At 54.6% G+C, this 15300-nt stretch overlaps 6 protein-coding genes across 6 annotated transcripts; 2 read left to right on the top strand and 4 right to left on the bottom strand.

Moving 5' to 3' along the window:
* Positions 1–263: 263 nt before the first annotated feature.
* N656DRAFT_323938 (uncharacterized protein) lies at positions 264–1325 on the top strand. The gene is made up of 3 exons (XM_064809246.1): positions 264–1006; positions 1087–1206; positions 1279–1325. The coding sequence occupies exons 1-2, from the start codon at positions 570–572 to the stop codon at positions 1106–1108; spliced, it is 459 nt and encodes a 152-aa protein (XP_064667089.1). The 5' UTR covers positions 264–569; the 3' UTR covers positions 1109–1206; positions 1279–1325.
* A 116-nt stretch (positions 1326–1441) lies between these two features.
* Positions 1442–2383, bottom strand: N656DRAFT_737482 (cysteine dioxygenase type I; the record flags this gene model as incomplete). The annotated part of the gene is made up of 2 exons (XM_064812747.1): positions 1442–2036; positions 2099–2383. 2 exons carry the CDS (start codon positions 2381–2383, stop codon positions 1671–1673), a joined length of 651 nt encoding a protein of 216 aa, XP_064667088.1. The 3' UTR covers positions 1442–1670.
* A 683-nt stretch (positions 2384–3066) lies between these two features.
* Positions 3067–6166, bottom strand: N656DRAFT_323982 (uncharacterized protein). The gene is made up of 4 exons (XM_064809247.1): positions 6027–6166; positions 5587–5960; positions 5458–5525; positions 3067–5398 (listed from the first exon to the last, which is right to left on the bottom strand). Exons 1-4 carry the CDS (start codon positions 6056–6058, stop codon positions 3314–3316), a joined length of 2559 nt encoding a protein of 852 aa, XP_064667087.1. The 5' UTR covers positions 6059–6166; the 3' UTR covers positions 3067–3313.
* Positions 6167–6893: 727 nt separating this feature from the next.
* N656DRAFT_782722 (histone-fold-containing protein) lies at positions 6894–8122 on the top strand. The gene is made up of 4 exons (XM_064815813.1): positions 6894–7248; positions 7298–7383; positions 7448–7538; positions 7595–8122. The coding sequence occupies exons 1-4, from the start codon at positions 7185–7187 to the stop codon at positions 7933–7935; spliced, it is 582 nt and encodes a 193-aa protein (XP_064667086.1). The 5' UTR covers positions 6894–7184; the 3' UTR covers positions 7936–8122.
* N656DRAFT_782720 (L domain-like protein) lies at positions 7793–9313 on the bottom strand. Its single transcript, XM_064815812.1, has 5 exons — positions 9196–9313; positions 9055–9095; positions 8699–8959; positions 8444–8578; positions 7793–8372 (listed from the first exon to the last, which is right to left on the bottom strand). Exons 1-5 carry the CDS (start codon positions 9272–9274, stop codon positions 8142–8144), a joined length of 747 nt encoding a protein of 248 aa, XP_064667085.1. The 5' UTR covers positions 9275–9313; the 3' UTR covers positions 7793–8141.
* Positions 9314–9679: 366 nt separating this feature from the next.
* Positions 9680–14979, bottom strand: N656DRAFT_847600 (uncharacterized protein). The gene is made up of 2 exons (XM_064819274.1): positions 14350–14979; positions 9680–14287 (listed from the first exon to the last, which is right to left on the bottom strand). Exons 1-2 carry the CDS (start codon positions 14558–14560, stop codon positions 9819–9821), a joined length of 4680 nt encoding a protein of 1559 aa, XP_064667084.1. The 5' UTR covers positions 14561–14979; the 3' UTR covers positions 9680–9818.
* Between the last annotated feature and the right edge of the window lie 321 nt (positions 14980–15300).

The raw sequence follows: 15300 nt of genomic DNA, 5'->3' as shown, positions 1-15300 counted from the left end.
CGTATTAACACGGACATGGCCGCACAATGACAGGAGTCGGGAAGGGGGCGGTTCCCAAGACTTTTGCTGTTGATGGTGGCGGACAAAAAACTACAAGGTCACCGGCCCCTATTTTTTCTTGTCATGTAGATGGGCCGAGATCAGAGATATCGTCGGCCGGGCGGAGCGGAGCGGCCAAGGGAGACTATGAAGATATGAACCCGGATCTAGGAAAACTGCGGAGCAAAAGGCAAGCAGTTCCTTCGAGCTGGTCCGGGATTCCCTTGTCTTTGCGCCGCAAGGACATGCTGCAGGTGTCGACACTTGCACTAACGCTACTGTATGGGTACTGGATAAGGTGTGGTTGTATGTAAACGCTGTGCCTCAGAGCGCTTGACAAGTGGTTGCCACTTTCGGGCATCCCAGTTCGCCCAGGACCCAAACACCAAACCGGTGGGATCGCGGCCCATGCTCTTAGCGATCCCGTTTTAATTGATCAGAATGGTGGAATCTGGTGCTCGGTCCTTCCGCTAGTGTGAGTGAGCGGCGTCTGCCCTTGTTCAACGTCCATTGAAGGTGCCGACAGGCTCATGCTGACAGTTCTTGGCCGCCGGGCTGCACCTTGCACAAAAGGGCCACATGTTCCTTGGCTGGCCTTCACACATGTGAAGACTCGAAACACTACGGTATCTCTGTCGACTCGAGGAGGTGGGGTAATTACCCGAAGGTGGAAGGAAATGGAAGGGGATGCTTGCAAACGCAGAGAAACATCGTGGAAAAACACAACCCTCCCAGACGCATGGAAGGTGCCATGCAGTACTCCGTATTACTGTGTATACTGCTGGTGTAACGTTAATAACTGTCAGCAAATAAGAGCGATGAAACCGTCTGCTCCATGCTCAAGACTCAAGAGTGATGCACGCAGGAACCAAACTTTCTGCGTGCCTGACACTTGGATGCAGAGTTGCAGACCTTACTCAGACACCAAGCACCTGCCTAACGTAGCTAGAATTCAAGCGTTAGCTTGGTGAGAATCCTCCACTCCACGTGTTTTGGAAGCCACAATGAAAGCCACTAACGGGTGTCTGTGCGAGCTCCACTCTGTAGCCGGTGGGCCTGGCGCTTTTGAAAAGCTCCGCATTGCGGCCGAATTGGCCCGATGTCTTCGGTTAAAAGGAGCCTAATCAATCACGTGACTTGTCAGGTGGTATCAGCAGGACCCAAGCAGTGTGCCTCACATTCATTGGCCCGAGATGGTGCAATCCGCGCTAATCCCAAATTGGTCATGGTCTGGAAAAGGGCACCTCAAGAACACTGACGACGTCCATCTGCTTTCTTTCCTCCTACAAATGCATTGCTCCTTTGGCTTCCTCGACGTTGCGAAGCGTTGTCTGCTTCTTTCCCCGATCTCAACGGTACGGCTTTTTGCTCCCATCTAAAACGGGTTCGATTTGGCCACTTTCAGGAGCAGAGTGTGTAGACGCACCGTGCAAGTTTCCTGTTTGGGAAGATCTGTTGCGTTGCTCACTCACATGGCGGCCAAGAGTTTGACAAAGGCTTGTTCAGGGGCAAGTAAACAATCTCTTCCCGTTCTCGTCTCCTGAGGAGATGTATTAACCGGCTAGACGATGCTGCCATAACGATGCTGCTAATTCACACATCCCCAACGCCCCGTCACCATTCCCAGGTCCCTACAGTTTCGTCCCATATGCGGAGTAGTACCCGCAGTCCTTGGTATGGCTCTTCTTGCCCGTCGCCGGGTCGAAGATGTGGCATCCTCCCCTGGCGACATTGGGCGGCGTGTACAGATGGAGCGAGACAGCGAAGTCGCTGCCCTGGTTCCATACGCGGTGAACCCCCAGCTCATCTGCCATGTACGCCACGTCGTTTTCCTTGTGTACTCGCTCCGATATCACCTTCATTGGCTTCTCAGTCTCTCCCTCGGGGTACAAATATCTTGTCTCTGTCAGGTTGCCCCGGAGGATCTTCATCAGGCAGTGGGCGTTGCCGTGGTCGTGAATCGGGCTACCCTTCCCTGGGGACCAGACGAGCACAAGCTGTGTTTTTGTCAGTCAGGGGAAAAGCAAACAACTCGTGGCACATTTCTACTCCCACCTACCAGGTTGCTTTTCCCATTGCCTTCGTCGACGAGGTTCCTCGTGTACCCACGGCTCTGGTCACCCATGGCGAACCGGGACCACTCTGCCGGGTCCGAGTCATAGTCCTGCATGAGCCGGGTCAGGTACTCTACGTCGACATCGTCCGATGTGAGGCCCGAAGACGGGCCCAGAGCGTCTTTCAGGGCCTGGACAAGGTCGTCAAAGCGATTGGTAGCGGCATTGGCAGTACACGAGAAGGCCAACGGGGCGTTGGCCGTCAGCTTCTTGATCATACCGATTGCCATGATGAAGATGTCGCTAGAGTTGCGGTACGGCAAGGGTACGGATGCGAGACTTGACGATGGGTTGACGACTACTGAGGAGGTTTGCTGGTGAAACTCCAATTCAAGTGGGTCAGCCGATGGATTCCGAATGATCTAAACCAACGATATTCGACTGCTGGTGTTGCTATCGGCCTGCCTAGGTACTGTTGGACGAAGCGTTTGATGAAAGGACAAGATGTTTGGGTTGCTGTTGGGATGCTGTATGGGATGTTGTCTGGGGCTGGGGAGGACGACTCTACGTTGGGGAAATGGCGGTGTCGGGAAGGGGCAGCCAACGTGGTCCATGATCCAGCTTGGGGATTTGCATTGCTTGCGGCAAGGGCCACAGCGCTACGGATCCGGTTGTACCGATCTCGGTGGGTCACCTGTGCGCGGTGAGCTGGAACATGTGACCTAGGTGGCTACCTGCTTGTCAAGTCAGACCAGCGGACCAAAATGATAAGCAGATCGAGGAATGTTTAAATTGAGCTCGGATTGATCGTTATGAGACAAATGTGCAATGACAAAGACGGTATCGGGCTTGGCAGAGAATTCTACGGAAGTTTGATTTTGAATAAAGTTGATCTTGCAGTCCATAATTGATCTGCTTGCACTGCAGGAAATAATAGCCTTTGCGATAAGGCTAAGGCTGCTGCAGACATGACAACCACAGAGTGTCAAAGGTGCGAATACCGTAGGGGGATGCCGTTCATGGAGCTCAAGGGGTACCCAAAACATGATTAAGAGACACTGTACCACCAGCACACCCTTAGCTCATGATTTCACCGGTTTAAGCATGTCTGTTTCAATTCCCATTTCAATTCCCATTCAGCCCAATACCGAAATAGAGAGAAACAGTCATATACAAATAAACACAATTGCATCGTCTCTCAATATAGACAACCCAACGCCTCACCTCCTCCTTTCCAACTCAACCGCCCCATGCTGACCGCCCACCTCCGACTCCAACTCAATATCCAACTCCTCCTCAGTCCCTTCCAAAATCCCATCACCTGCCCTGCCCCTCCCAAGACCACCTCCCCTCTCTCTCTCAATCGAATCCCTCAACCGAATCCTGCCTCCGCTTATGCTACTCACCTGATCCGACACCCACCCCGCGGCAGCCTTCATGAACTCCCACACCCTCTCTTGCCCGGCGCCGCCGTCGTCCGGGTCGCGGTGGTGGTGGTCGTGCTCGGTTGCCGCCTCGGCTTCGGCCTTGAACTGGTACTTGAGGCAGTCCTTGACCGTGACCAGCCCCGCGAGCCGGCCGCGGTACTCAATGAGGATGACGCGGGGCCCAATCTTGCGGAAGATCTCCATGACCGTCTCCAGCGGGAGGCGCGGGTGCACGGTCAGAGGGGTGGGGTCGACGTAAGGGGTGAAGTCGATCACGGTTGAGGCGGAGGTGATATAGTCGTCTGGATCGGACGAGGAGGAAGCCGACGCGACCGCGGGAATGGGGGTAATGGGAGTGGTTGGGATGATCGGGGTGGGTGTGTCTGTTGTCCGGGAGCCGGTGGCGGCAAAGGTGCACCGCGCGAGCGGGATCAGGGCGTGTTCGCGCTTGGCGCGGTCGACGGCGTAGCGTAGCTCGGTGCGGCCGATATAGCCGAGGAGTGTCTTGGAGGTTTCGTCATCGACGATGGGAAAACCTTGGTAGTTGTCTTTGGAGAGAAGACGCTCGACGGCCTTGAGCGTCATGCCAGTTGAGGGGATCGAGATCACGTCCGAGATCATGGCGTGGGAAACGGGGACGCCAAAATTGTGGTCTTCTTTGTTGTCAAGGTAGGGGAAGCCGCTGAACCAGATCATGCGGTCGGCGATGCCGCCTTTGCCGAAGAGTTCGCTGACGGCCTTGGTGACCCCTACTACGATCATAGTCGGGAGAATATAGGTGAGTGCGCCGGTCAGTTCAAACATGATAACGACGACAGAGACAGTTATATGCATAATGCCGCTCAGAGCGGCAGCGGCGCCGAGAAAAGCGTATGTCCCAGGCGTGATGCAGGGAACATCAGCAGGACAGGATGAGAAAAAAGCGCTCTGGGGATGCGCCTCGTGGATAGCCTGGACTATGATTCCGATGGTTCGGCCAAAAGAGGCTCCAATTGCCATCGAAGGCACGAAGATGCCCGCAGGGACCTTGCAGCCGTAGGATATGATGACAAAAAAGACACGGATAACGGTGGCCAGAATGAGCGACATCACATTTCCGAGGCGCCGCTCTGGCTCGCAGAGCCCATGATAATCTTCAGCGCCCTCGCATTCCAAGAAAAGGATCTTCATACTCTCCGTCATGTCGATCCTCAGAAAAGCGTTGGGGTAGCAGACGATGGCGGTGGCGGCTGCCAGAAACGTGGCCTCGAGGATGGCATATTGGGACAGATACTTCTTCCGGAACGCCTGGACCCTGAGATTCCACTTGATGACAAAGGCCCCATACAGACCGCCAAAGACACCAATGATAATGTAAAACAGAACCTCAAAGAAGTGCCAGGATCGGTCGTACTTGACTTGGAACATGACCAGCTGGCCGGTCCGGAAGGGGTTCATGGCGGCTAGCACCGCCGTCGCAACCAGAGCGCAGAAATAGCTCCGCCACATGGTCTTCAGGGGAAACTGGCTGGACATCTCCTCGAGCGAGAAAAGCACACCGCCGATGGGGCTCCCGAACGCGACGGCGACACCGGCGGCAGCACAGGCACTGAGGACTTCACGGGTCTTTGAGGCGTTGCGCCGATACTTGGCAAAGAGCCTCGAGATGACGTTTCCGGTGCAGACAGCATAGTGGACGCTGGGACCTTCTTTTCCAACTGAAAGGCCGGAACCGATAGCAAGGGGTAGGGCGATCGACTTGATGATCAAGGTCCACAATCCCAGGAAGCCTTTCATGACGAAGCCGGCAATGATGCACTTGATCTCGGAGATGCCAGAGCCTGCGGCGTAGGGGGCGTACGACTTGACGAGCGTAGCAGAGGTGAAGGCGAAGAAAATCTAACGCGAGTCAGCTCATGCCTTCGCGGGTACCGGGTTATGGCTGGCGGTAGACGGACCGCGAAGAGGATGTACAAGATATAATTGAAGGGTTCAAAGCCCGTCCACCGGTGCCATTCGACACATCCTTGGGTGTTCTTAGCATATCATCGCTAACGGGGCTGGGGACAAGGGGCAACCCGTCGTACCATTGTCTTCGCCCCAACAGCAAAAGTCCTCGTTGAGATAGAAGGCGGTGGTGCAATAGCCGAGCTTGATGTCAGCTAGCCATTCGGTGACAATGTTGAGAAACGCAGCATTCAGCCCTATCGCGGCGCCGATAATCGTAACAACGATCCACCCCTGCGCGGCGTCATAGGAATCCCATATTCTCTGCCTCCAGTCGAAGTGGCCCGAGCCGTAGCGCCCAGCCTGCCGTTTTATGCGTGCCTTCCTTCGTAATTGCTGCTCTCGTGCGGCGTCCTGAACCCAGTCTTGTCTGCTATTAGTACCTAGCCTGTCCTGTTCTGAGTATTCCGCAATGCGACAGCAAGAGACTGAGCTCACCGATCGTGGTAAAGTCCTAGTATTGAAAAGCCATAAGTCAGTCGCTAGAGTCTACGGATAAATGACCACCGGCAAAGCCAACCTCATAACGCTTGATCTTTGCAATTTCCTCATCTATCTGCTGCTGCGCGGCAACCCCCTCGCCATTGTGGTTCTCGCCGAGCTCGGCATTGGACACAGCGAAGGAGAGCTGAGAGCCAACCGAGGGTCGCGGTGGAAGTGTTGTTAAGAGCGACGGCGATCGAGGTTGGGAATTCATGGCGCTCCTAGCCGCCTATCCAGTACTGTCTATCTGCGCAGCATTGGGGATGGCGCATTCGTGCGTGCGAATATGTTGTGCAAAGAGGACGGATTCGATCGCAGCGCAACGCTGCTGAGCTGCAAGGCTGACGTCGCTGATGAACGACCCTGGGAGACGGCCTGGTCGCTGGCAAGGCCTACATACACCCCCTGTCACTGCAGCGCTTCGGCCAATCCTAGCGAGTAGGGTGTGGAAATGAAATTTTCAAATTGCTGAAATTCAGCCGTTTTTGTGAAATTTCGAATTTCAACCCAGGCCTTGGATTTCAGGATTTTCAGACAGGAGATTTGTTAGTAAGATAGAGCATGCCAGAGCCATAGAAGTGGTGACTATACGAAGAAATCAAAGATTGAAGTTGTTGAAGTGATGGAAGTTGTGTCTGGGAGTGGAAGATTGGCCGTAAGGCACAAGACTGTCCGCGATGATCACCATATATAACCCTAACTAGGAGTCTACTTTTTTGCCGAAAAGGGTTGGCGTTTTTTCATGAAATTTCCATTCGCAATTCAAGCCTGACTGTGAAATGAAATTCAAAAGGGGGTCTTGAATTTCCACACCCTACTAGCGAGTACCGCGGGGCAAGCCCAGGCATGGTTAACGAGGGCCTAGTGGGGTGTCGCGTTTTACGCGCTCTGGATTCTGGAACCACTTTCGTTCTCAACCTCTCTTATAACATCTGAACTCCGGCATTGTAGGCAAATTCCCACCGTAATTCTCCTTGCAAATCTAGTATTCAGTCTTCCTGACATCACCCTACCTTAGTTTCTTAAGCATCTTCGTGATACATAAGCTTAAGATCAACCCGCGTCACACTCAAGCCAGAAGAAGCACTTATACTCATTGGCACCAATCTGGTTCCTGGCAGGAATCCAATATCGCTGGGACCACAATACCTCTTCCCCAACATAACCACACGGACTCATCGATCCAACACACAAAATGCCCTACAACACGACGGCGATTCCTCCCAGGAAGGAAGTAACAGGCCAAACCCTGCTACCCCGTGAGTATACCTCAATCCATCAACGAGTTCGTTGCTCACACTATCACAGTGACACGAGTAAAGAAGATTGTTGCCGTGGACCCAGACATCACCGTCTGCTCCAACAATGCCGCCTTCGTCATTACCCTGGCAACAGCAAGTCCACCCGCCCAGTCATCTTCCTCAAGGTCGCCAACAGCTAACATGCTCTCACCCACAGGAGATGTTCATACAGTACCTCACCGGCGAGGCACAGAACATGACCAAACTGGAACGGAAGCCGCGCAGGAACATCCAATACAAGGATTTGGGTAAGACAGACCGTCATCCATACTCTCTCCATGACAAGCCTAACAAAACCCTGCAGCGAATGCCGTGACCCACCATGACAACCTCGAATTCCTCGAGGACATCATCCCCAAGACGGCTCCTTACAAGGAAATCAAGGAAAAGGCTGCAGCAGCACGGGCAAGGCTCAAGGGCGAGAAGTCGGCTGCCACGGCCGGCGATGAGGAGCGGCCAGCCGACGGCATGCCCAACGGCAAGAAGTCAAAGTCCATCATTAACGGCGGCGACTCCTCGTCAACCAACGGCTTCGCGCGGAGCCGCGTGCTGTCTGCGGATTCCGCGGATCCCAACGCCCAGCTGCAGGCTGAAATGATACAGGCACATCAATCGCAGGACGGTGATGTAGACATGACCGGTTAGATGCGGGATAATTGCATCATCCGTCGATAGTGCCGTCAAAAAACACACTTTTGTTTTCCCCTGTATTCCCAGATATCAACAGCTGGAAGGACACAGTCTCGACGGTGTCGCAGAACCGTGTACAGGTACAGTACAGCTTCTGCCGCTGAAGACCCAAGTAATCTTCCCCGTCACGTACCAACCCAATGTCGCACCAATATACCTTCCTACTCCTCCATCGTATCCTCAACCAAAACCCCCGGCGGCAGCCGTCCCTCGTTCAGCGCCTTCTCCAGCCTGATGATCTCCTCCAGACTGTCCGCCTTCTTGATCATATCCTGCAGCTTCTTGCGCTCCTTGTCGGTAAGCTTAAGCCGTGACAATTTCGAGTTCTGCCCTCCAGCAGGGCCGTTGGTCCCCGCGCCGGCGTCGAATGTCTTGCTCTTGATGCCCATAATCTGCAGCAGAACAACCCATAAGTCAACCCAAACGCGTTCCCTCGCATGGTTGAGAGACCAAAACCACTCACCCGAGACGCGAGCTCAGTCGGAGCGTCCGCCGAGCCAAACAGCTCCCTCGCCTTTTGGCGCTCGGCATCCTTGACCTTCTGATAGTCCAGAAACCGCACGGTGGGACACCGCCAGAGGACCCAGTACCTATAATTCTGTTGTTTGCACCACCCCCATTTGGTCAGCAACTTTCTTCTTCCGCAATCCAACCTCCACCTCCCATCCCTCCACCCGGGCCAATGCCACCTCAGAAACAAAACCCAGAAAAAACCCACCTCCTTCTTCGTAACCGGATTGTCCATCAACACAAGGTGCGTCAGCCTCGGGAACTTGCCGAGCACATCCAAATCCGCCAGCTCAGCAAGCTGGTTGCCCGTCAGGACCAAGTTTCGCAAGTTCGGCACGGCGTTGGGCAGGGTAGGCTGGATGGCCGCAACACGGTTGCGCGCGAGCAAGAGGGTGCGCACGCGCGGGGACAGCGGGAAGTTGCCCAGCAGCTGGATGTCGTTGTCGGTCAGGTCGATGGCATCATGAGGCTGTTTATCTCCATATGTGCCAGGTTAGCTCGAACAGACCCTCTTCGCTGGCGGAGGGCGCGGGGGAGGGGGGTAAAAGACGAGAGAAAACGTACGCCGGCAACACCCAGATTCTCAATGGCAGGTATTCGGTGACCTATAAACGCGGCGCAAACCGGGACGTTATAGCGTATCAACTCTGTGCTTGCATAGTGGAAAAGATCAAAGTGCAGTATCTGCTCTTTTCAAAAACGCACCTCGAAGATCAATCTCCCGCTCCTTTAGCGGGTTGAGGTAGGAGAGGGATTGGTGGATGAGGTCTGCCGTGAGCCTCATGGTTGTATTTTTGCTGCCTTTACATGTACTCCGCCGCTGGTTTTATCTGGTATCACGGTAGAAACTCGATCGAGAATCGTCAGACGGTCGTACACTTGTTGGCGCCGGTTCGGGGTTGTCTATTGCAATTCGAGGAGAAAATGCGACAATACTTCTGCGACTGTTGGGGTGGAAATACAAGCGAATTCGGTAGGCTGTCGCGAGAATGGTGTTGAAGGTTGCTTATCGACAACGCGACTTCAGCTCCCTCGATTGACATTTCGCTGTTCGCAAGGTTGAGTTCAAGGTGGGGCAGGTGTCAGAACCCTAACCCTCAATTCCCCCTTATGTACTGTACAGTACATAGAGTACTTACGTACACTCCAGGATACACTAGGAGATCAAGTTAACAAGCACACCTACGTTCGCAAATACTCCATATCAATTTTCAAAAGCTACCAGACATCTATCTCAGTGGGTAAATCAAGACCTGAGCGCCTTTCCATCCAGACCCCAACCCCAACCCAACACCAGGCTCGAATCCGACAACCAGACCATCCCCACATCACTGGAAAACAAACACCACTCCACTCCGATCCACCGACACAGTCATTGTATAAGGTGACTCAAGAACAGCCACATCCATGACCGCATCCAGGTGACTCTTGAGGAGCTGCTGCTGCTGCAACGAAATAACCGTCGACCTCGGCGGGCGGCTCGACCTGCTCCCCCTGGACGACGGCGAGCCCGATCCATTCCCGGTACCCACCGCCGGTGCCGCAGAAGTCGAAGATGGCACCGACCTGGGCAGCCGCTCGGTATTCAGCGTCATGGACGTGGTGGGATGACTAGCCGTGTAGGTTGGCCTGCCCTCGTCGGGCTGCAGACCACTAAAGATGAGGCTGTTTTCGATGCGCGAGAGGTCCCAGAAGCGGAGCTTCTTGTCCGATCCGGCCGTGATGATGTAGGCGTGCCGCACATCGCGCTGCTCCTCGGTGACGCCCGTGCCCACCAACATGGCGCGCACTCCGCGATCGGCGTTGCCCATGACCGACGGCTCGATGTTTGTCGCGAACCGGCCGAGCATGCCCTCGGGCTTGTCCTCGTCGACCTCCCACGCCTCGTACCCCTTGGGCCCTTCTTTATTGCCGCCGACGCGGTAAATCTCGCGGCACAGCGTGCGCTCGAGGTCCCACACCGTGACTTCTCCCTGTCCCGTGCCGCCGGCCACGCAGACCCACTTCCCCCTGCCCTTGGTCGGGTGGATACAGAGCCGGTAGATGGATCCCTTGCCAGGGACGCCCCAACCCTTGAGGCGCATTTTGAAGCGGAGATCCCACAAGTCGAGGACGCCATGGGACGTGCCGAGGCAGAGCCAGTTCCGTTTGCGATCGACACAGAAGCAGGTCGGCGTCCCGTGGTGCACAGGGTTTTCCAGCTTGTAGAGGAGGGTCATGGTCCGCAGGTCGATGCCCAGGATGACGGACTTGTTCGTCGCGAGGATCAAGACCGAGTTGGCCTCTTGTTTGAAGTGCTCGCACCACACGGCGAACTCGCCGTCAACGAGCTGGTACTCACGCAGCAGGCGGAGCTTGGGGTACCGGAAGTTAATGCCGCTCAGGACCGTATCGACCTTGACAACATGGACACTGCCATCACTTGCGCAGCTGATGAAACTGTGTGTGTTCTCGATAAAGCACAGCGCGAGAACTCTGGCTCCTGGCGCGTGTCTGTGCGTTAATCTGGACCGGTGGGTGATGTTACGCTCAAGTCTTGCGGTGTCCCAAACTTTGACGCAACCATCGTCACCGCCCGTAAGGAAGAATTGGTGATCCGGAGAAACAGCAATTCGGTTGATCGCCCCATGGTGTTCCGAGAAGGTGGCCACAAGCTTGCCCGAAGGCTTCCAGCCGTCGTCTCCCGGCTGGGATATAGACGCCTTGTTGGACTTTCGGCGAGTGATGGGAGTGACCAAGGGCCCGTACTCAAGGATGTCATGGGGATAGTTATCAATGTACATGTTGTCCAGCATCTTGAGTATGTTAGGATCGTTGCCCGTGTATGTGTGGTTAGCCCGCAATCGTGTGTTGGCGTATGCCAGGGGAGATCCCGCCTCGGGGTAGGAAGCATTGCGCGCCGGTGCTTGGCTGAACGGCCCCTCTAACTCACCAAACGCATTGGTTTCGGTTGTGCTCGTCTCAGGCCCAGACTTTGCGCTATCTTTGCGGTTTAGAAGGCTCATTGCGCTTGGCTGATGTCGCAGGTTCTTTCGTGTCAAATAAGGAGCGTCTTGGATCGAGCTGTCGTCGTCCATTGGCGACAGTGCGCCAGTTTTCCCTTGCGCAACGGAAGCCCGCCTAGATGTATCCCTTGAGCTTTCTCCTTGCTTCCCTTTCACCAGCTGGAGATTAGTTTCATCCTCCAGCGGGCGTCGGCTGTCTACAGATATAGGAGACATGTTATCTCTATTGCTAGGCCGAGACCGGTGAGTGTTGAAGGCCGCACGACGCCTCTTGCCCAGGGGGTCATCGATTGACATGGATGCATCGAGCAGAGCGTCCCTAATGGTTCTGGGGGCATTGCTTTCTTGATCCATGGCAGCTATGGGTTGTCGGTATGGCTCCTCATCGAATAAAACCGTCTGAGGGGTAACACCAAGGCTGCGAAGAGGAATGATATTGTTGAGGGCGGTTGCATTCACCGTCTCTTGCACGGCAGAGTCTCTTGCCTTGATTTGGCTGAGGCGCCAAATAAACTCCCGGAGAGCAAGTAGCTTTGGTTCGTCTTCTGACGCAAGTCCCAAATTCCTCAACTTATTCAACCATTGTTCATCCTCCTCGTTTCTGGAGCCCCTGGTCAATCCTTGATCTCCAGGGACCCGAGAGGAAGAGACTGGTGCCGATACAGCGTCACGAAGCCTCTTGAATGGTTTCCAGAAATCTCCGCGGTCGGTCTTCGAGGCCCATAAGAGGGCTTGGTCGAACACTGACCGGGATAAAGGCTTCTTAAGTTCGTCAAGCAGTCCAAGCTCGGAGAAGTCCGGTAACCTATGTGGCTTGAGATAGGGCGCCAGCTGCGGTTGCACCATCACTCGGAGGTAAGCTGGACTCAAAAAATGCTTACCCGCGGAGAGAAACTCGACTGCTGACTCGCGAACCCAGATGTTAGGGTGCATGGTAAAGCGGCCAACGATGCCGACAAGCTCGAGGTACGTCTGACTCATCAGAAGACCTAGGTTTGCCAACTCGGCCAGGGAGTGCAGCGCGCCCTGCACCACATGCTCCTCAGGATCAGTGACTGCTTGAACCATGAGAGGCAGGATGAACTTCTCAAGGGTATTGCTGCCCAGAAACGCCGAGATGCCAACGATGGTATCAAAAAAGGCGCATTTCAACATCCAGTCACGGTCGTTAAGATAGGTGTTAAGATGAGTGAGGATGATATCGTTTGCCTGGGCAACTCCAAAGAATATACACAAATCAGGGACTGAGCTAAGGAACGCCCGTCGGACGAACGGGTCCGAGTCCTCAATGAGCATCTTGGTGTGGGATTCAAACAGGTCGGTCAGCTCCCGACGAGCATTATCAAAGACGTCGTCGAAGGCGGCATCGGCTTCCTCGCCCGGTTCGACTTCGGGATCGGCAAGGGCAGTCGAGCCGTCAGCTCGGAGAGCCGCGGCCATTGCTAGGAAGCGATCCGCCGTTGTTGCAAGCACTCCAACGCTAGCCGCATACGTCGCCCGGACGATTGGACTGGGAAGCTCGCGCCCGCCCACCAATGCTAGCTCCATCCTGGGCATGATGTAGTCGAGGAAAATCTGCGAGTTTACGGGGCTGATAACCTTGACAAGATCGACGAGCTGGGTAATGGCTCGGACGGCGGAAACAACAACCATGGGGCAAGAGTCGTTGAGTAACGACATTAGGTAGGGGAGCACCCGGTCAAGCTTGGCTTCGTCCGTCAGCCGCTCGGCAAAGGCAAGAAGTATGTCGCAGGCTTTGATCTTTGCGGTCGCGTGTGCAGTATTGCGGAGGGATGAGACAACAAGAGTGAGGAAAATGAGGGTCCCGTCATCTGCAGAAGGCTGTCTGTCCCCGGATACGTAATGCTCGTTGTTCTGTATGTTCAAGCGCACAGGGAAGTGTCCTAGTCCAAGTCTTGGTGATAATTGCTGCTTCCCGGCGTCGTCCTTATCATTCTGGTAGCCGAGAAAATATGAGATTTTGTCAAAGTCTAGCCAGACCCGTTCAATCCGCTGATCGGGCTCGGAGACATTCCTGGGGGTGCCTGGTGAAGGATATGGACCAGATAAGGGTTCGGTTATGAGCTCCATGTACTGATGCAGGAAGCTGTAGAAGTATCCCGGAAACACCTTTCCCTTCCAAAAGTCCAGATACTGCTCGGCCGAGTATCGCTTTTGCGGATCCAACTGAATCATATGAGCAATCATTTCTCGCAAATCCTTGTCCGGAATGCGGCTCAAATGAGAGATGGCCGGATCGTACTCGCCCTTGCGGTACCTGTAAAGCTGGCTCAGGTTGAATATCGGGGTCTCAAGAAACAGCTCAGCAATGACACAACCGGCGCTAAAGACGTCCATGGCCCACGTCACTTTGGCATTCGGATCCGCTTCTTGATCCGGGGGCAAGAACCGCTCGGGGGCAAGATAGCACGTTCTCCGACCTGACGTGTCGAAGAAGTAGGAGAAATCAGCGGGGTTATCCTCGGGCAACATGACGCGTTTGAACGACGACGAGAAGTCGGAGAGGTAGAGCCAGTTCCACGACGTCACGAGCGTGTTCTCGGTCTTGATATCGCCGTGGTACACTTCCTTGGCATGGCAGTCGCGCAGGGCGCAGAGGAGTTGGAACGCCAGCCACTTCTTCTCCACGTCTTCCAGGAACGGCCTGGTGCTGAGCCGGTCGTAGAGCGAGTTGTGAAAGTATTGGCGGACGAGATAGCCATTTGTCTCGGTCTCTATGGCGCGCTGGTACGGCAGGGCGTTTGGCACATCGGCTAGTGCTCGTCGCTCGCCTGGGAAGAGCAGCAATCAGTACCGTATTTGGAACATCACACACAGCGCCGGCTCAGCTTACGGATAATCTCTTGCTTGTATTGCTCCAGAGACATAGGGTATGGCTTGACGAAGACTTTGGCCAGCACGACGCCATCGTGATGTCGCGCTCGGATGCTCTTCATGAAGCGCGCGGTGCCCATTGACTTCTCGTAGACCAGATCGGCGAGCTCGGGAACATCGATGCCGGCGGCCCCCGCAGGAGGGGCCGCAAGGGAGAATCCCTGGCCCATTGCAGGCGAGCTGAAGTGCTGGATAGTTCAGCTTTCGGCCAGCGTACTACCTAAGGCAGAACCCGCAGAGGGCGCCGCGCATCTTGCCGTGACCTCGGTATCGGAGAGAGCGTCACTTGGGTGCAGGAGCATCGGCGTTGGTCAGTCCGAGTGTGCCAAGCGCGGGTCGAGAGGAGAGGCGGGTTAAGTAATCTGGGGACGGAACTTTGCGGTAAATACTTGGCAGTAATGTAAGTCTCCAAGATGGTCGATGAGGAAGGAAGCGAGTGAGGGTGTCGTCAATGCTGGCCAGGCAGCGGACGGACAATCTGCCGATAAGATAAGCCCTAGCTGACCTCTCCCTCCCGTCCTTGGTCTCGACCTTTTAAATTCAGGTGCATCAGCGACCCACCAACGCTGTAGTGCACTGTACGTAGGCTCGGGACGCTCGGTAGGTTGCTTCGTACAATACAGAGGCGCCGAGCGTACTCCTTCCAAAAACTCTTCACCAACCAAAAATTACTAGGCAAACCCCAGGCGTACAGCCAGGCTATTTGAATAATGTAGAATTTGTAAATCGCATTCAAATCCACAAATTAAATACATATAAGTAAACTCTTCCCTATAAACTTCTTCTATATACTTCTTCTTCTAATTATATATAACGTACTTGCATAACGAGTTGCGCAGCATAACGAGTTGCGCACTTTTCTTGCACCTGCATTGCTTTGTATAAGTCAATTCAACCACAATACCTCTAA

The sequence above is a fragment of the Canariomyces notabilis genome, assembly GCF_033297395.1.
Source record: "Canariomyces notabilis strain CBS 508.74 unplaced genomic scaffold N656scaffold_24, whole genome shotgun sequence".
Taxonomy (NCBI): Eukaryota; Fungi; Ascomycota; class Sordariomycetes; order Sordariales; family Chaetomiaceae; genus Canariomyces; species Canariomyces notabilis.
The sequence above is the reverse complement of the archived record's forward strand: the minus strand, read 5'-3'. Positions and strand labels throughout refer to the sequence as shown.